Consider the following 20,804-nt stretch of genomic DNA (forward strand, 5'->3'; position numbering starts at 1 on the left):
GTTCAGATGTGACGGTACACAAGGGGTTATGCAGTGTGGGGGAAGGGAGCCTGGTGCAGAGGTAATAGGGAGAACTTGTAATGGGAGAAGTGCAGTCCTGGGTGAGGGGGGAGGTCGTCTGACTCAGGTTTTGGTCCCCGGCCCAGTCTTTGCCTTTTGTTTGCAGTCATTGAGCCGCTGAGGAAACAGGCAATGTCTGTATGTAGACACAGCAGAGCCGGCTATACCTGCTACCCTTCACCCATTCCAGGACTGCAGGGTCCATGTGAACTTTGGACACCTACCATTTAAAGGAGCGCTCCATTCAAAGCACACACATGACAATCTGGGCCATAAATGTCATTTATCTTTGCATGTGTATAAAGCTGCAGCGGGCGGCTTCATTTCTTGTTCACCGTATTGTGTTTTAGGGTGAAAGTAAATCCAGAAATTCATATACAGGTAGGCTATGCTGGTTTATTAAGACTTTGGACCTGTTATTTGCAGCCAGTCCTTTTCAGGCACTGTAATATTTCTACATTGGCTGATAAAAATGCAAATGTTTTATTTAAAAATATTATAAGAGAAGTAAAGCCAACCCTTCCTTTTTTTTTTTTTTGGCTTTACTTCTCTTTTGGGTCACAGTTATGCATTTACTAATGTCCTCCTGTGACCAAAAGTCAACATATATAGCGGACTACTGCTCACTATTATGCTGACAGCGCAGAACCATGCTGCAGCTGGGAAAGATCCCGACAATCACCCTGCTGCCTGATTGAGAGCTGGCTTGGTCTCTCTAGAGCCAGAGCCAACTGTGCCTGTCCCCTACCCTGTCTGTCCCTCCAATGAGCACTGGAGGAACAGAGGGGATTCTCTCTGGGAGTGGAAACTGACGGTCACTGCTTTCTGCAGGGAGGAGATCATGAGCTGAGTGATCAGCGGTTACATTATCTATCTATCTATCTATTGTTCGTGTGTATAATTTATATAGTCGGCATGTGATAGAGCTGGCGTGTGACACTACAGCTAAGTATTGAGAAATATATATTTTACACTCCCAATACTTCTTTAATTAGCGTTTCGATGATGGGGAGAGAGGATACAAGGCAGGTAAACTATAAACAGATCACACTTCAGCTTTAGGAGCAAATGGTCAATTAATCTTGCGGTCAACCCATAATTTTCATGCAGCCAGTGCTCTGCAAACTCGGGATACTCGCTGGTAAAGTCCTATATCTCTCACAGACCTCTTTGGAACCAAACGTTCGCTTTTAGATGTTCAGCTGTGTGAGTGTACCCAGTACAAAATATTGATTAACCCCTTCATGACTGAGGCCTTTCATTTTTTGTACCCATGTTATATTCCACATTTTAGGCCTGAAAATTACTTAAAACCCCCCAACATTATATATTTTCTGAATACCAAGACCCTATAGAATAAAATGGTGGTAGTTGCACATTTTTATGTTGCGCAATATTAGCGCAACTCCTTATTAAACCCCAATATTTAGTGAAAAATGTAATTTAAATGCCCCAAAACACAACCAAATACCCATTTTTTTAAATGAAATATAAAAGATGAGGTTACAACGAGTAAAACGATACCCAACATGCCCAGGTTACAAATTGCGTGCATCCGTAAAACGGCGAAAAACCCCAGTACCCCAAAAAGTCCATAGACGCTTTAAAAGCCCCCACAGGTCATCAATTTAGAGATACCCCAAAATACTGGCCCTAGAATTATTGCTCTCACTCCGGCGTGCGCGGCGATACCCAACATGTGTAGCGCGTTCGTCGTTTTCATACGTAGGCGCACCCGACGCGTGTTTACGTGGCGACGCGCGGGGGACTTTTAAATTTTTTTTTTTTTATTATTATGATTAGATTTATTTTATTTAAATTTAATTTAAAAAACGTATTTTTTTTTTTAACTTTACTTTGACTGCTATCACATGGGGGGGCTTACAAGCCCCCCCATGTGATAGCAGATGGTGGTGACAGGTACTCTTTAAGGTGATGCTGGGGGTCCAAAAGACCCCCAGTGTCACCTTTACACTGGAAATAAGCTATTGAAGTGCAGATCGCACTTCAATAGCTTATAGCTGGGCTGCAGGAGCCCAGAACTGACAGCCCAGGGACCGGAAGTGATGCAATCTGCATCGCTCCCGGTCCCATAGAACGGGGAGGGGATCGATGAACGGAAGTTCGTCGACCTCCTCCCCAGCTCCCCGCGGACACAAAGATCGCCGGTCCCGGGCCCGTAGGAGGGGCAACGGAGCCCGGGAAGCACGGCGGGGGTGTCCGGCGGGGGGGGGGGGGCCCCTTCTTCGGGACGCAGAAGCGATCTGGCGACAGGTAAGTCGCCAGGATCGCTTCTGTTGTAAAGCCGACAGTCGGCTCTACAAGTTTAAACAGAGTCCCGGCGGCAAAAGTCGCCGGGAGTCTGTTTAAACAGCCCCGATGCTGGCGACGTACACTGTACGTCGTCAGTCACGAAGGGGTTAAAGCCCGTCACCATACGCCTGATCCTACTACCATAGTCGTTGGACTGGCACGTGCCAGGGAAAGGTAAGATTCCAGTGATAGAATCTTGCTGCCATAGTCTGTAGCTCTATTTTTAACTACTCCATTAAATCGTAGTGTTCCTGTTACATTCTCCATAGCATATAATTCCTAAAATCCAGCCCCTCATAATGGCCACAGCAGGTGTAGACACAGGAATTTGGCATAGTCCCCAACAGAGTCCCTGAGACATAGAAGACCCTTGTCACATGACTTAACTCTCTAGCACTTATCAAAAACTGAAATCATGGGTTGTCTGAGCTTTAACCTGAGAATGTTGTAGAAAGAAAACCTACATAAACACAGGGAAGAAAATAGAAACTCCATGAAAGTAGCATCCCTGGTTGAAGAAAAGCAGGCTAGCTGCCAACCGTGTATATTTTTGAGCACTGAGGCTTTTCCAACTGAAGATACAGTATGGGTAACTGATGGTTGTCATTGGAAATGGTTACAAATGTTGCACATACCAGGTGGAGCAAATATTTAATGTTTGGCATCAGATTAAATGTAAAGCAGACACAGAGGAAGCTGTACTGTAATATTATTGTGTGACTGTTATCAAGGCTTAATGGTTAACCTAATGAGATTTCACTCATTGCCCAAGACTTGGTGACACACTGCACCTAATCTTACCAAGAGGGAGTTATAACCATAAAGGTTCCTCATAGACGTCCTAGAAAGGTCAGACCTGACACCATTCAATAACGTGTCTTTCCATTCTCCTCTGAGCAATCATGTTTATGCTGTGCCAGTGGAGGTTACATGAAGACACCTGGAGTGTCTGTTATCCTGGAGGAGGTACTCCCAACTATTCCAATCACGATTTCCTTCTGAGAACACTTAATTGGTGGTATCTAAATAGGTAGGTGATAAATTGGCAACAGTCCTCTGTGACCCCCTCAAAATCTGATCTTGTAATCTGCAATCTGTACAGTTTATAGCAGGAAGTAGTTCCTCAGAGAAGGAAGCCATGTGTACAAATAGATGCACAGTATAAAGCAAACCCTCCTATTAACTGCCAGTCTGCATGGTACTGTAGGTGACATATGCTTATACTAACTTAATACTCTAAATAACCATAAACACACTATTTCATTTGAATTGGCTTTAATTGGCCGCAGCATTTTATTGGAATAAATAATTAGATCAATTTTTAATAACCAATTAAAATCAATCAACCAGTAAAATGTTAAAACCAACCATATTGCCCAGTTATTGAAACCCGAGCAATACATCACTCAAGGAAATAGTCCCCCTCGTATGAGGTTACAAACCACATAAAATACCGCGACTAGGGGGGTGAGGGAGCTTGAAGATCAGGATTCCAACTGATAATTATTCCTAGGAGCACCTCCTTTATATAGGGTGGCTGTGGAAACTTCCAGAAATCCTCGTGGCGATGTTTTCCCGCCAAAATAACGATTTTTCCCGCCGATAAAATGACTGTTACATTTTCTTAAAGGGGCAGTAACTGAAATAAAACTGGGGAAAAAACACAAATAATAGTCCCCACATTCCCATGAAAATGGGCCTCTAATGGATGCCATTTTTACAGCAGCCGAGGAATGCACAGACGCAAGTAATGGAATGGGTAATGTACATCTAAATCTGCATATCTGTTTTGTTGCCATTGAAAAGCCCAATACTGCCTTGGCTCTATTGGGTCAGTAACACTTTCTGGTGAAAGCTAAACCTTTTAATGGCTACCTTGGGGAACAATAGTAATAATAGTGCTGTTCTTAAACTTGGAAATTCTGTGGTTGATGGGGACAATTCTTCCCTTTATATCAGCAAGGAAGGTGGGAGGTACTCTTAAGTCGTAGAGGTCCCTGCACCATAGAGGATATGAAGACCTCTCCACAGCTCTTTATTTCACACTTCAGTACAAAAGGTCCCTGCATTATAGAGGATCTGAGGACATCTCCACATCTCTCCATTTCATTCTTCCTAAGTCTAAGAGGTCCCTGAACCATAGAGGATCTGAAGACCTCTCCATTTCACACTTCTTCCGGCACTATAAAGGATCTGATGACATCCCCCACAGCTCTCCATTTCACACTAAGTCTAAGAGGTTTCATTTACCATGGAGGATCTGAAGACATCTCCACGGCTCCCTATTTCAATATACATAATTTGTGTATTCCAGTTGATTGACAGCACCTTTAAAACTGGTGTCGTTCAATATTTCAGGAGGAGGAATGCTGAATCTCTGGGAAGTGATATTATAATTTGTTTCCAATGCCATTTCAGCAATCTTACACTGATTTTTTTAAAACTTTCCTTCAGCGTTACAACTTTTGATATCAAAATGTTTCAGAAGAAACCGGGTGACATTCACTCATTCTTTCATTGATTCAATCAGCAAAGACGATTGTATTGACAACCTTTATCAATAACTCCCTAAGGCTAGGTTCACACCTGGGCGTTCGTGATATGCGCATTTGACACGCGTTACGGGTCGTGTTTTTACCGCGATTTGCTGTCTGCGAAAATGCGCATCAAACATGCGTTTACGAAAGCCACCCGGCTGTATTCTAATGGATACGCACGGAAATACGCCCCAAAAGAAGCTCCTCACCTCATAGTTCTAGCCGACCTGTGACAATGAGACTGTCACAGGTCGGCTCAGTAGATCGGGAGGTGGGCGAACACATAGCGGGTTCGCTCACCTCTCGATCCTGTCACGGCTCTCTGCCGTGACAGGGGAGGGACTGGATTCCCCCCTCCCCACTCCGATCTGACTGGCGGAACGGACGGGGGAGGGGGCGGGTACAGCTGGCTCTGCCTCTAGATAGGCAGAGCCAGCTGTCACTCACGCAGCTGGGCGGATCCCGTCGTCTAAGTCGGGATCCGCTCCGGCTGCGGCGTCTCAGTATACCGCGAGCTGTAGCTGGCGGTATACTGAGCTTAGGGTGACGTTAGGACGCTAGTTTGTGTCCTCCTGTTACCCTGAGGAGAACTATGGGGAAAAACACTGACCCCATAGTTCTCCTTTTAAGCAGCAGGGAAAGAGACGCAAAGCACCCTGAAAATCCAGGAAGTTGTGGGCAGACAGAAGGCAGCACTCGCTACATAAAAGGGATTTTTTTTCCAAGTAAGTTTTGATTGCATCATCATAAACAACTCTACTCTGTATTCATATTACAGTGCTGATGTTAGAACAGGATAGGATATGCTGGCACTTTACAACTCCTTTTTAAAACCTTTTATTGAAATCTTCTAACAACTGTACAGGAAACGTAAATCTTTCTTTTGAATGAGTCTCTTATTAACCCTCTTCTTATGACTCTCGTCCTTTTTCTGTCCTCTGTGTACATTGCAGACCTGTTCAGTTTCCTTTTTATTTGGTGGTTACAGAGGATATTAGCGCTCCAGCCGAACAGGGAGAGGGAAATAAGTGCTGCTTAGTGAACCAGTTTGGCCTCATTTGTAGATGTAACAAAGCGTGCAGTCTCTAACTTCCTGCGATTAGTCTCATGGGGGCTTCTGGGGAAAAAAAAAACGTACAGGATTGTGCGGAAAAGTATAGGGTTTTAATCGGATGCCATCGATAAAAAGTGCTGGGTTATTTGAAATGTGTTATTGTTTGCAAATGGTCCAATATTTGATAGGTCATTAAAAGCGGGATTTCTAGGACTTTAAAATGTAAAATGAACTTTACAAATTTCGATTTTGATACCGAAAAACCGGGATCGGTGCATCCCTATTTATAACCTTTCAAACTGATGTTACTAAAAGCTCCAGCAGACACACAGGAGTCTATTTATAAATTAAAAGGACCCAACTTTGACCTAAGATTCACATATTTCTAATGTGATTTGAATTATAAAATGGTTACATTCTGGGTGAAAACTGTGTGAATCTTGGGTGAAAGCCTTTATAAAATAGACCCCCTAAATTATAAGATTCAATTCATTCTTCAATTACAGTACCTAAGACTTTAAAAAAAGCAAGTGCATCAGAAATGCAGATCTCATTTTCTGTTCTCTATTCTTATTCAAATTCTCTATTCTTATTCAAAATAAAACCAGTGTTTGAGTTTGATTGCAGTCTGTGATTCACCCTCTCTATATGCCCTGGTGAATAATTGTCACTGGGTCAGAAAGTGATGGGGAAATTCAAAATATTGTCATCGGAAGAGGAAATGATCTGGTGGGGGTCAAAGGTGGGATTTTTGCCTCAATTTGGGGGTCATCTCCTTTTCACTTAGTTATGTCTTCAAAACAGGAAGTGAAGGGAAATCTCCGTACCTTCTCTTGTTTGGAAGCCTTCCCTTCATTTACTGCCCTGGACACAACAGGAAGTGAGAGGAAATCACGCCAAATAAGGGAAAATCCCCTTTTGAACAGTTGTCACCAGGACAGGTGTCCCGCTAGAAGATTTCCCTTCACCTCCTGTTCTGGTGACAACTGAAAAAGTTTGGGTTTCTCACTTTATGCCCCAATTGTCACCAGGAAACAAAGAATGGGTAAATCATTCTAGTGGGGACACAGACAGTAGTAAACACCTTTTTTAAAGGGGTTCACAGCTCATACTAAACCTAAAAAGTTTTCTAGAGTTGGGCATGAAATGTGCATACCAACAGACTTTGCTAACTTCTGGCAGGTCATTATGGTATTTTTACTTCCCTAAAGGCTGGATGGCCGTGAACTAGAGGCTTCTGGGTAATTCTGGGGCCTGTGACTTGTCCATCGCCGCTGTGACTTGATAAGGTGAAGACACAGACTGAGCGCTTGGCTATTTATAGGGCAGACTTTGCTGCTTCCTCTGTTACCAGGGGAACCCTGCTCCCCCTCAGCTCTATGGAAAAGACCGCAGGAAGACGGGGAAGCCGCCTGATCAAGTTTAACCCTTTATATGTCACGGATGGGGGGCTTGTGGGAGTTATGAACACCTAAAAATGTTTCCAAGCTGGAAAGAACTTCTGGGTACTTGCATTGCTTCTAAGAGGTGGTCTCATCCTCTGAAAGCTGTAAGCTTAGAAGTGCAGAAACAATTGTGCAGCCAGGATTGGGATGACTGCTCCAATATCTGCATCCCTAAAAGCAGGTCATGATGGCTCTCGGCATGACAGGTTCACTTCAAATAGCCAGTGTGTGTGGTGTTTACTTACAGGCCTAGCACGTAAAACATTTTAAATATAAGATTTTGTTTCCTTTTAGAAGGGGCTTTTTAATTTTATTTTTTGCATGCAGCATTGCCTAAAGTCTCCCAAACTCCAGACAAAACTTGCTATTTTGTTTTCTGGTGAAGTGAAAGCGTTGTAGACTCTTTCAGGTTTTTATTGCTGTGTTTGTCCCTGTTGGGGAGCTTTACCCTTACCTCCTGTCTCGACAGGAAGTGATGGAAAGTTTCTCTAACAGGGACACAGTGTGAGGAAGGGTTAGACTATCTGACCATAATTTTTTTTTTTCTGTCTTTGCCTTCCTGTCCTTGTGATCGCTGCTTTCCACGATTTCTGTCCTGGTGTCACAGGGACAGGAAGTAGGGGGAAATCACCCCAATAATGGGGTCACACAGTTCTTCCAACTCCATCAACAGTTGAAAAAAATCTGGTTATAATACTCTGGTGATGGAAAGTGCTAAAAAAAACTTGGCTGTGAATATGGTGCATTCTGATAAATGATTTCAGCACATCTAACCCCGTCTCTCTTCTCTTTTCCTCCATAGCCATCAAAGTCAACTGTGTTGGGTCATGCGGTGTGTCAAACAAAGTCAACGAGACCTCATGGAACATAGAGGAGCAGTACTTCAGTGGAACATTCTCATTAGCAGACAAAGGTAAATCTATCGGACTCTTCCCTGGTAACACTCCAGTCAACAGATTTTGGCTTTTATTTCTTGGTGTTCATTAGGAAAATGTCTCATCACTTCCTGTCTTGGTGATCACACAGGGGAAAAACAGACGTTCTGACCCTTCTCTGCATATCTAAAACTGAAACTCTTTCTTTTTTCTTTTTCTTTCATAGTCTGGGTCAGTGTTTAAAAGCTTGGTCAAATTTTAATAGCCGTCTCCCCCAGGGAATATTCACCTGATGGAGAAATTAATGTCCACCTCTGCTGATTGACAGTAGCAAAGGGCGAGTACAATAGCCAGCCTGCTATTGTCCATTGCAAATGAAATAGCCAGTAGCAGCCTATTAGTTTCCATGCGGTCTTTTTTGTTCTGACGGCGGCCTCGATATCAAAATAAAAGCACAAACCAGACAGCAGGGAAATGTTTACTTTGCTAGATAGAACAGAGTAGACCTTTCCGGGATAAAATGTTTCTCTCCCTGGCGTCCGGGAGCCGCTATCTTTTGTCCGGGAGAGTTGAGATGTCTGATAAAGGGACTGATTTAAAAAGTAGCAGTAGGACTGTACTGGTCATGGCACATTTATAGAGCACAGCTATATTCTTTATGTGCTTAGTGCTCTGCCAGCTTCGGAAGCCTGAAGCTAGTGGACTGCTATTAAATGAATGGGAGATAAAACAAAAAACATCGGGAAGAAAAACATGGTCACGTGACCTTTTTAAAGTCTCATGACCAGCTCTCCTTCGTTCTTGGAGCTCTCTATACTTAATTAAAGTACAATAATGCAAGCAGTATGCAAAAACATAAAAGAAAATTACCAAATGGGTAAAAACGTACCTGTGTCTCCGCCAGTCGCTCCGATCTGTTGATTCTCGAGCGGCTATGAAGATCATGGGGAGGGCGCATGTGCAGTAGTGATCTTCAGCCGGGAGAAGAGGAGAGGCACAGCCGGGAGCGTGCACGCGGACAGACACCATGGGACACAGAAGACACAGCAGTCAGCGCTGGATCAGGCTCCTTCTGCCATCAGTATCCTTCCCCGCAACCCGGAGGTTCAGGGTACGGAGGATTGATTCTGGACCGGTGGCGGGGACGAGCTGACAGGTAAGTTTGGGGGGGACTGGGGTAGAAAAAAGGTGCTGGCCTGTTTTTACCCTAATGCAGAGAATGCATTAAGCTAAACGCCCAGACCTTAATGCTACTTTAATGTCACTTTAAGTACTGCTGGCCCTACAACATGCCCACATTTTATAATTGGGCTGCAAATTACAGGCAGTGGTCTGTATACCTGATTGGAGTACAACGAGACCATAACTCAAAAAGGAGATTTTTTTTAACTTGCCCTACTCAATCCAGATAAAAACAAAACACATGTTTTTACTTTCAGTTTTAAGCTGCAAAGAAGTACTGGTAGCTATTATCTAATTATGTCCAAGTTCTTGGCTTGTCATTGATTCCTTCCGCACAAAGAGTAACTGTAGTTTTGAAGCCGCTGTTGATAGCAGGCTGTGTGGTTCCTTGCACCCTGCTAGAGTTGGCTATCAAGTAAATGCACATGTTTCTTGGTTATAGATAATGTAGTTCTTATAAACTTTAGTTGTCAGATTACATCCATTAATAGCTCCATGCTTTTCAGACCGCATTTCAAATTTGTTGGGTGACAGGAAATGTATGCTTTACCTTTTTGACTAGTAAAGTGGGCATTCGGTTAAAAGGAAATACAAGCTTCTTCATAAAAGAAAAAAAAATGTTTTTTTGCATAGGAGGCAGTAAGGCATTGCAACCGTGATCAGTAGATTGTGGGTGTAAAGCTCTGGCTCCTGCAGAGTCTTCCACATGTCCATACCGAGGTATGGATATTCGGTAACATGGACAGGAGGAAGTATCAATGGACTGCAAGTGTGGTGATGTCGCGATCTGTGATCTGACCATGTTTCATGTTGCACCCTTAATGTGGGACATAAGGTAAACATACCTGATATTTAATTATGTAATCTGCTCATATTTTTAACCATCCCTTTTTTTTAAATTTTTTTTATGAAATACCTTATTTTAGACCCATTGACATTATCACTGGGTCTCTATGCAATGCAGGCGAGCCCTCAGCCCTCATCAAAAATGCCTTGATGGATGGTTGTCAGTCTGGAGGTTAAATTCCCAAAGTTCCACCTTCTCTCTCTCGCTCGCTCACCTTTTTATCTTTATAGGATTAGTGTTGATGGGCAAATGCATCATGCATTCAGGTGCATTCTGCTCTCATTTGATAACCGTTTGAGACCCTTTTGAAATCATTCAGAATTCACTGACCGGTCTAGTTGACTTCCTTCTGACATGCATGTGATCTCCTCCTAAGCTTCACCAACCTGTTTTAAGCTGCTTTTGTATCACCATTGGCTTGTATGGACAGAAAATCAGTTCTGATGACAACAAAAGCCCATTGACACAGGCCCAAATATGTTTGCTCCTTCTCACAGCCCAACCATTTGTGACGCAGATGTAATTGCACGTCTTAAAGATTATATTTTCAACTGTTCTACTAACTCTGGCAACACATTCCAGGGAGTCAACTCTGCCTATCGACTTTGTACTTGTAAGTCTGTGTAAATGTATATGGGCGATTCAATAAAATTGATTCAGAAATTTGCAATACATTTCTGGGTGTGTGAATGAAGTCTGAAGCCTTGTGCCAAATGCATGAAAACCCTGCAATATTTTCCTTGTTACCAATTCATTCAATAAATTCCAGTAGTTCTTGTTTGAAACACTTTTACTGTATGTGGCTAATGTCACATGAGGTGAATGAACCAATTACTTCCTTCACTGTAGCAGGCATCATACTGATTCTTGTGAATATAGCCAGTGCTGTTGCGTGTTTAATGCATGTTGGTAGGGCCATGGTGGAGAGATCTCAAGGCCTGCTTTACCAGGTTTTGGAACAAAGATTATGCCTTGGTGCGGTTTTTTAAATGGCACTTGTAGATTAAGGGGTTGCGTTTACAGGCTGCCTATGAATTCGGTGCGTTGCATTAAGGTAGCCAATGCATTTAAGGTGCGCATACACGAATGGTCTTTTGAACGATAACCGAACCGTTGATGGTACATCACTGACTTTCGTTTTGGATATTGTGATCGAAATGTTTTGTTTGGTCAGGTTGGAAAAAAATTTTTCTGACCGAACAACAAAAACAATGAATTATTGGGGTTTTCGTATGTCAAAAATCTCTGCAAGAACACAGCACATGCGCAAAAGGAAATGATTTCCATCGTTCTGCAAAAACTGGTTGGTTAGTATAGCTAACGATTTTTGAAAATCGACATTTGACTATGCTTGATGGGGTATTCGAGCTATAATCAAATGAGGGTTCGTGGCAGAACGGAAAATTTCCAATTGAAACTGCTAGTGTGTGGCCACCTTTTTAGAATCCGCTTCCAACACACGCTTATGGTAGAAACTGTCCTTGCAGCGTTTTTTAATACAGCGCATTATGGCGCATGTCTTGCAGTGCACTGCAGCATGAGCGCATTGTGGGGTACTGTAATTGAGCGCTGGAGTGTCATTCTGAAGGAATGGTACAAGGACAGCACACTTATCATGCATTGCAGTGATGAGTATTATCAAAATACATTGGTATGAAGCCAGCTTAACGGCCTTGTCCTCTGCATGGAAGGTCTTCTCAGTTGGGTTTGCTCCAGTTTAGGTCATAACACGGAAAAGCTGCATGGGGAGCAGCTGAAAATTCTATTTCATAGAATAAATATTGCTCAATCCTTGCAGGCTTTCAGCACCGTGCCTGATATTGATTTTTTTTCTTATTAATATCTTCCAAGATTTTATCAATATACTTCTTTGCCCTCAAGTGGGTTTTCTCAGAAACCTTAGCTGGGGCATAGAGTATATATTGTTCATATTACAGGAATAGATGGTTTTTTCCTTAAGACCAACTCCAGCCAATCTGCCAGATACTTGGCTGAAAACATATTACGAAGTAATTTACCTGGCAAAGCCTTTGTAAAGTAAAGCTGTACATATACTGCGGGCTGAACGAAAAAATATAACCGATTCCTACATTCACACCAAACAGGTTTGGATGAATCCCCCGCTGGGCTATTGTATTCTGACAGCGGTCGTAATACCCGAACAGTGACAGCAGCCATCACTGTTCACGCAAAAAATTTCTGACTGGCTTCTACAATTTTATTTGAATGAAGGATGCTGGATGGGAGGCTACCAACAAGGCAACCCACTGAACAAATTTCACACTGTATGACCAGCTTCCTCTTGTGATATGCCCCATGCTCTGTAGTACTACAGGTCACAAGGAGGGTGACCATACCTCTCAAACTGCAATTTTAACAACTGCATGCTTCTGCCCTGCCTTGTACCTTAACGCTAGAATACTAGGGTAATTGATACTGTGGAGAAGCCCACCCTGAACTTTTTTCCTCCTGTAAGCCTACCAAATAGCTTCATTGTATTACAAACTTTTAAAAGTAGAAGAGCTGCCTGTGGCCACAGACCACATGATTACCTTTTATTATCTCTTCTATGCTCCTCTCTCTGATTTAGTTTAACTATATCACAGATAATGGGTGAGCTCCACCAACTGCCATCTCCTTATAGCCAGTGAGAGTAGTAGGCATTTCCACTGTAGGCCAAATGTATCTTTCAGTGGGTGTGCTGAAACCTGTTCAGTTTCTATTTAATATAAATTAAGTGGCCACGCACAGAAGCTATGATTTCCATTTTTACTTCTGTGGAAGGCAGATGAGGTAAAATGAGGTATCGTAAAGTAACTATTTTTTTACATTTAAAAGGTTTGTTTTTCTAAATGGGGTAATAAAGCCATTTTTGATGCAAATAGTTCAGTGGTGGTCTTCTTTTCAATGTATCTTTTCAGATGTAAAAATCATACTCCACACTGATAAGTAGGCTGCCTATCAGCATTGCAATAATAATAATAAATACATTTTATAATACATTTTACTTTGCATGAAAAAAATGCTACTACCAAACTCATTATGTGAGCTGAATCACATGGCTTCTGGCTTCCAAGAGCACTGTGGATGTTTCATCTTATCAGAGGCTACAGAGAGCCTATTTTTAGCATCGCATGATATTATGTCTATATCTTGACTATAAAGAACACCAGGCCTCTTTAAAGAAGTCCATCTATATTGCTGTCCCTTGGCTTAAAATGTCAGGGATTCACTTCTCTCCGGCTGCTTCATTATTCCACTGTGTGTGAATACAAGTCTGTCCTGCCACACTTATTGGTCCCTCTCGCCAACTTGTACCTCACTACATTAAGAGTTAAATACCTGTGGCAGCTGGGGAGCAGTAAATGTTGGTGGAAAAGGTAAGTATAGATTGGCTTCTGTTACAGGGCTTGTGTTTTGTGATGACAGGGTCTCTTTATCCTAATCTGTTTCCACATGCATTGTTTTAAAAAAAGGACTATAGATTCTGTCTTATAATGGTGAAATTGTCTGTGTTTTCCAGGAATGCTTCAACCAGGAGAACACACCTTCCCCTTCCAGTTTCTCTTACCAGGTAATATCAGCAAATGAGATTGGCTGTCTAACTATGTGATAAATGGACATTGGACCATGTAACTGTCTCTTTTAGAGGACAAGGAGACTAAAAGAGCTGCCACTGGGCATTATCATAGGAGCTGCCACTGCTTACCGATTTTGACATTGCTGGCTCCAGCTTGTTGTCATACCTGTCCATTTTCACTGGATGGCAAGTCACTGACCCAAACCAAGCATGTGTATATTGGGGTCCTGACATTTCACTGGCTGCTTCTCTGTACACAAAAGTGGCTCTCTTCTTAGTAAAGGAAGGATGAGGATGACCGAATCAAAGCCTGCACCAGCCAAAACAAGTGGGTAATTGCAAATCCCATATACACCACCCTGAAATATTCCCTTTAAAGGATAAGTCCAATTTTTAATACAAGTGATTCTTTCCCCCCCTTTTTCCCCACCCTGATTCAACAGCTACTGCTTTCAGTGTTTACACCCTTCATCACAGGTGTTCAGTGTTGTGGCCGCGTCTGCACAACAGCTCCTTCTGGAGACAGTCCCATATGTATCTGAATAGTAGCTCCCCATAGACTTCTACGGGGTTGTGTCCTAAGTATCTCTGGCCTCTGGAGACAACATTGTAAAAGTCATTGGGGATGCACTGCACAGACACTGAAGGCTTTCGATGCAGGATGTAAACAAACACCAGAGGCAGTGGCTGTCCAGAGATGTCTGCATCTGGGTAGGGAAGATGGGCAAGGTATAGTTGGGGGGGCAGGGGGCTGTTGGATAAGTGCTTTAACCTTGTCTTGGAGTAACTATGGACTATGGTGTAACATGGATTGTGCTGCATCTATGTAACACACTACTGCCGGTTATAACATTTGGCCTTCTTAAGTCTAAAATGTCTGCTAACTGCAGTAGGCCGCAACTATAGCAAAGTTACATAAATGTCTTATTTTCTGTTGGGTTGCCTATACTATTCAGTTATATTAAAGCAATTTAACAGCTTCCTTTTTTATTGCAATGCACAGCCCTAATCAGTATATACATGCCATCCTCCCCTGTGCTCTACACCACGGATTCATGTTTGTCATCTTTTCAGCTTCAGCACCAACATCCTTCGAAGGGCCGTTTGGTAAGGTGATGCATCAGGTGAAGGGAGTTATTGAAACGCGGAAGCTGTCCAAAGATTACAAGACCAGTAAACTCTTCTATATCCTGCGTCCCCTGGACCTGAACGAAATTCCAGATATAGATGTAAGTGTTTTATTGTTATAAGAGTCTGTCCACCCAAAACTGATATTTTGGCCAGGAAGACACTGGTGGTTTGAATCCTCTGCCAGCTTTTTCTGTCACTCAGACTCCAATAATGGTATCACAATAAACTGATAGATCAAGCACCAAGTGGGGAATATGAACTCTCTTGGAGAAGCTTTAGAATGTGGGCAGTGTAACTAAGAAGCAAGAATGTTTTACTAGTGTAGCCCTTCTGAGATATAAGAAGCCAATGAGAGGCCCTGCGTGAGTTTTTTTTTTTTTTTTTTTTTTTTTTTTTTAATTTACTGTATTTAAAAACATGTTTGATATAATACATTCCTGTTAAAGGATAAGTGCAAGGCCAGATTTTACATAGCTAATATGAGCATGGCCTGTTGCTAATGGTAAGAACCACCAGACTGCTGTTCTGACTGCACAGTTTGTGCATCTTTGCTGGCGGAGTCCTATACTGGGTCTGACCATCTAGAACTGAACTTCAAGCAAATAGGGTGACAGTGCATGCTGTATTGGATGTACATTGAGAATATTAAGGCCGAAGTTGAACAGCAGTTGAACATTATTGGTCGTTTTGGTTCTAAGAGATCCAAATGATTTGGTTCTAAGACCTCTTCTAGTCATTTGTTCCTGGTGTATTGATGGAAAATAGGCAAACTGTTTGTTTCTTTCAGCAACAACATGCCTTGTGCAGCTGTGACGTCTGATCTTTCTAGTAGGACACTTAAGCTGGCCATACATTATGTGAATTTTAAACAGTGGGTGCTGCTGTCTGCACCCTTTTGGCTGGCATCCCTCGATCAGCTGGATGCCAGCCAAAGGCGCCAGTTGGAAAATCTTGGTACAGAGTGGGCAGCCTATGAGCTGCTGGCTCTGTTCGGGTATTCTGACAGTGGCCTGCAGCTGTTTGTCACAATACAAAAACGGCAGGGATTCCTCAATTATCACTCATAGCATTGATGGAGGATCTGTTTTATTTTTTTTAATTCAACCTGCAGATTGAACGAAAAAAATGGAAGTGTATGGACAGCTTTAGGGTACATGGTTGGCTGGAATAGTGGAGAAGGTGGGCTGAGAAGGGAGCTTGCCCAGGGGTGTAGGGAGTATAAATTGGGCCCTGGATAAGTACACACTGACGCCTGCTGAGGTCTATTCCTCCATAGCATGTAGCCTAAAAAGAAAAGGACATGATTTGTATGTAGAGTTTGTCTTGTCAGAGACAATTGTTCTATCATGACGAAGACATGAGGTATAGTCAATGAGGTACTCGGTGTGTTTAAAACATTCAGTTTAATTTGACTTTATCCTTTTCTTCCAGCAACTCAGTTGCGCTACTTCCACTAAGAAGTTTAACTACAAGCTAGTGAAATCAGGCCAGCTGCTGCTCAGTGTGACCTCTGACCTGCGGGGCTATATAGTGGGCCAAGTTATCAAAATCCACACAGAGGTAGAAAATAAATCCGGTCGGGACACGGGGGCCATCGTGGCAGCTCTTATCCAGGTAAGGGTGGTATGAGCTGCTCCTGAAATTTTCTTATACATTTAATTTCATATGTTTCATATGCTTATTTATCAAAGTATATCTATAATATTTATATACAAAACCTTTTTTATTTTATTTATTCTTTATCATGGTTGGAGCAGAGAATTATAAATCTTTGTCAGGATTTTATTGCTGTCCTCACTGTGGAGTTGCCCTCTTTTTGTTCTTAGAGAACATAAAAAATGCAGAAGCGCACTACCAAGTAGTGACTGAGCAGGAGAAAATAATCGAATGAGACTTACCAGGGTGTGGGTACTAGCGCATTGTCAGCGGTGAGATCTGGATGAAGGGTTGCTGGTGGTGGTGGGCAGGCTAATGTGTAAATCCGGCTAATGTGTCTTCTTTTTCAAGCCACTGAGTGACACTCACTCAGTGGCTTGAAAAAGACCCGCTCTTCGAAACGCATAGCCAGTTTTGAACTCCTTCACCCACAACCTCCGCCACTCGTTCCCACCCGTTGTACCCCACGGACGCACCGCTCGCTGCTTCGGGCGTGCCGCTCGTGCCCTCGAGCGGGGTAGTCCCAACCCGACCCCAACATCCACCTCCAGGCTAGCTTCCGCACTAGTGGTTTCCCCCGGACATTCCCGGCCTGACAGCTTCAACTGTTCACCGGAGCTCCCCCACACACACACACACAAACACAGATCTCAGGTACACATCCACCAGCAGCTAGCACGCTTTAGACAGCCAATTTTTCTCCCAAACCCGAGCCGCCCCCTCAGATCCCAGCCACATTAAACGTCGGACCCAGTTCCCCTTTGACATCGTAGTCTTTCCAGCACCAACGATTTACACATTAGCCTGCCCACCACCACCAGCAACCCTTCATCCAGATCTCACCGCTGACAACGCGCTAGTACCCACACCCTGGTAAGTCTCATTCGATTATTTTCTCCTGCTCAGTCACTACTTGGTAGTGCGCTTCTGCATTTTTTATGTTCTCTATCAGCAAAACGTTGGACACCCCGGTCCGCAATTTTCAGGAGCCGCACACTTAGTAACGCAAGCGATATTTGTTCACCCTCACCTCAGGGGCAGCGCTGTAATAGAGGACATTTCTCCCAACTTTTTTTTCCTCTTTTTGTTCTGACATTGCTGCGGAGTCAAAGTGACAGGTAATCCAAAATTATTATACAGTTGTCACCAGAACAGGAGGTGAGAGGAGCTCTTCTAATGAGGGACACCTGGTGACAACTGTCTAGGAGGAGGATTTCTTCTCCTTTCCTGGTCTGTGTCTCTGAGTTTTTTTTGTTTAAGTTTTGGATAAGGGAGAGATTTCCCTTCACTTCCTGTCTGATGGCCACAACAGGGAGTGGGAGGGAAATTATTGGTGGCCAGCAGGGTCACCAGAATTGGTGTCCCCATTTGAATATTTCCCATCTATTCCTGTTCTTGAATATTTCCCATCTAATCACTTTTGAGTAATTGTCAGCAGGACAAACAGAGAGGGTCTCTTCTTTATGGAGACAACAATCAAAATCTGACGGGTATTCTAATCCCTCTCCACTATATCCAAAACTTAAAAATGTTTTAAAGTCTGTTTCACTTTAAATTAACCGTTTTGAGACAAGCAGTGTAAATGCGTTTAATCTTTATTAAAATTTCTAAATGGAGATAAAATTGGAATATGTTCCAGGTTTTTATTGCTGTCTATGTCCCCGCTGGGGAGCATCACCCTCTAAAGGGATGTCCCGATGCCACTTTTTCAGGCCCAAGTACAAGTACATCCCCTCATGTACTTGCCGATGCTAATTACCGATACTTTTTCCTAAAGGGACAGGTGACTTTAAATGATCCATAGTACGACTACATGTTATGTACTATGGATCATGGTTTAACCTATTCATGTTGCAGTGGAGAATTGTAACTATTGCTGTAGTGTAGTGTAGTACATAACATGTAGTTGCACTAAGGATCATTTAACCCATTCATGTTAGCAGGGGATTATTGTAATCCTGCAGGCTTCCCTAACCAAGAAAAACAACTGAACACTTTTGTGAAGAGAAATAATAATGTTTTAAGAGATTTTCAATATTGGAGATGCATAATGTGAAGATTGGATAACTGGAGGTATTTCAGTTTTGTTTCTTACAAAGTCTTTTTTTTTTTTCTTATTGAACTCAGAAAGTTGCCTACAGATCAAAGCGCTGCGTTTATGACCTGCGGACAATTGCAGAGGTTGAAGGGGCTCCAGTGAAGGCTTGGAAACACGCAGTATGGGACGAGCAGATCTTGGTTCCGGCTCTGCCGCAGTCCATCCTACAGGGATGCAGCCTCATCCAGATGGACTACTACCTCCAGGTAAGGCACAGCCTTTTGCTATGGGGCCACAAAGCCATTGTAAGGATACAGTGAGGGGAATCTATCAGAACTAAAGCAAGCAAAATCTGGAGCAGTTACCCATAGTAACCAATCAGCTTTGTTCAGTTAAGATGAGACAGATTTGCAACAGTACAGCTGAATCACGTTTTAGTAGTTTACTTAAAGTGCACCTTACATTAACTTTTTTAAATGTCTGCATAAATAAATATCTGATAAGTCACATTATACGAATGGTTGGTTCTACATTTTATCATTAAAAAGCAGCCCTTTAATACCAGTCAGCTGACTTGGCCCAGACTGAGATGTTTTAATTAGTCTGCTGCAGGCAGGAAAAAGCATTTCCTTATCCCTCTCTTCTCCAATGATCACTGAGCTTTAGCGCAAGTCACAGAGGTCACAGAATTTACACAACTGTTATCTCTGAGCAAGAATCTTCATCCACAAAGTAGATACTGTGTCTGGATGATGCCTAAAAAAATGATGATGCCGTCCTTCTGTTAATAAAGCTGAGGAAGGCTTTGATAGGGGAGAACCATGATGTCTGTGAGAAGTAATAATTACTTTAAATGTTAAATGTACTAATTGATCAACCTGCATGCTTCTACCCTGAAAATGCTAATGCTAGGTCTACTATAACTAGATGCTCTATTATTTGATACTTGTATGCACACTAAGAAGCTGGGAGAATGTGTAAAGTCAGGAAGTTGACCTTTTGAGCTCAACTCTGAGCCTGAGGAGTCTGATTCAAAGAAAGTAAAGCTAAATAATGAGGCAAGTATAGTTTTTCAGACTTAATCCTGCTTGGTTATAATTTAAGACTGAATATTCAGATACTACATATAGCCATTTGTGACCGGTGCTTTTAAGGTGAATATGCCCAGCTGGGCCACTCCTTGCACAATTGTATTTATTTGTTTGCAAGCTGATGCATTAACCTAAACCTGTTAGGCTGGTTTTTATACTTTCAAAATGGTAAGATAAATCTGATTTGACTTAACAATTTAAAGAGCATTGCTATTTATGACCAACATCTGCTGAACTCGCCCCCTTTAAATAAAGCTGATTGCCACAAAATGAAGATGGTTCCTTAGTCATCAGGGTCTGTGGCGTGTCTTCACAAATGGCATTAAACAGAACTTGTGGATGAACAAGCAGAACCCAGTTATACGGACATTCTGACCAAAGTCAAATGATCTGGCTGGAATGTAATGAGTTATCGAGTTTATTGACGTTGTCCTTCCTCCGCAGAGATCGGCAGAACAAGATGTACTAGACACAGAATGGGAAGGCACTTGTGTTCACCTGAAAACAGAGCAGCCTTTGTGCCGTTCAATATTGGCTTCCTGGCAGGGGTTTTCTTAAAGGGACATTACCCTTAAAGCGTCTTATAGTTGCCATTTATTAAAGATGGATTTAAAGCACACTACACTAAGGGACCGCCCCATATTCCATTTAAAAATCAGTCCCTGTATTTAGTGCATTGGTAACTTTTCTGGCTCCAAGGATCGGAGGCTTGGTGCCGCCATGGCGATGATAACCAGTCATTAAGTGGCCTCCCTTTAGTACTTGGCTAGAAGTGGCAGGTTGCCCTGGCAGTGACTTCTGCATATGGGTTAAACTTTGTGCATGAGAAAAAAGTAATAGTAATAGTAAAAGGAAAGGCATGCATAATTCTAATAAGGGTATCCTCAAAGTGGAACTGAGATGAATTTCCATATAATTAGTTTTTAAGGCAAATTGAGGGCTTTTATTTTCTTAGATATACCCTGTGCCATGCAGTGGTAAGTTCTTTGTCCACT

The 20,804-nt window shown here is 42.6% G+C and overlaps 1 protein-coding gene across 2 annotated transcripts in view; it reads left to right on the plus strand.

Annotated features, from left to right (window-relative positions):
- The window catches only part of ARRDC1 (arrestin domain containing 1), a 42,127-nt gene that overhangs the window by 19,066 nt on the left and 2,257 nt on the right, over nt 1-20,804 (plus strand). Inside the window, exons 2-6 of one of the 2 annotated variants that reach the window (XM_018565411.1) lie at nt 8,212-8,327; nt 13,842-13,887; nt 14,968-15,122; nt 16,456-16,638; nt 18,808-18,984. In XM_018565411.1, the coding sequence (XP_018420913.1) occupies nt 8,212-8,327; nt 13,842-13,887; nt 14,968-15,122; nt 16,456-16,638; nt 18,808-18,984 (677 nt within the window). Of the gene's footprint in view, nt 1-8,211; nt 8,328-13,836; nt 13,888-14,967; nt 15,123-16,455; nt 16,639-18,807; nt 18,985-20,804 lie in introns of both variants that reach the window. The other variant, XM_018565412.1, reaches the window with a different exon arrangement.

Source organism: Nanorana parkeri, unplaced genomic scaffold (genome assembly GCF_000935625.1).
Source record: "Nanorana parkeri isolate BGI_ZX_2015 unplaced genomic scaffold, ASM93562v1 scaffold845, whole genome shotgun sequence".
NCBI classification, from domain to species: Eukaryota; Metazoa; Chordata; class Amphibia; order Anura; family Dicroglossidae; genus Nanorana; species Nanorana parkeri.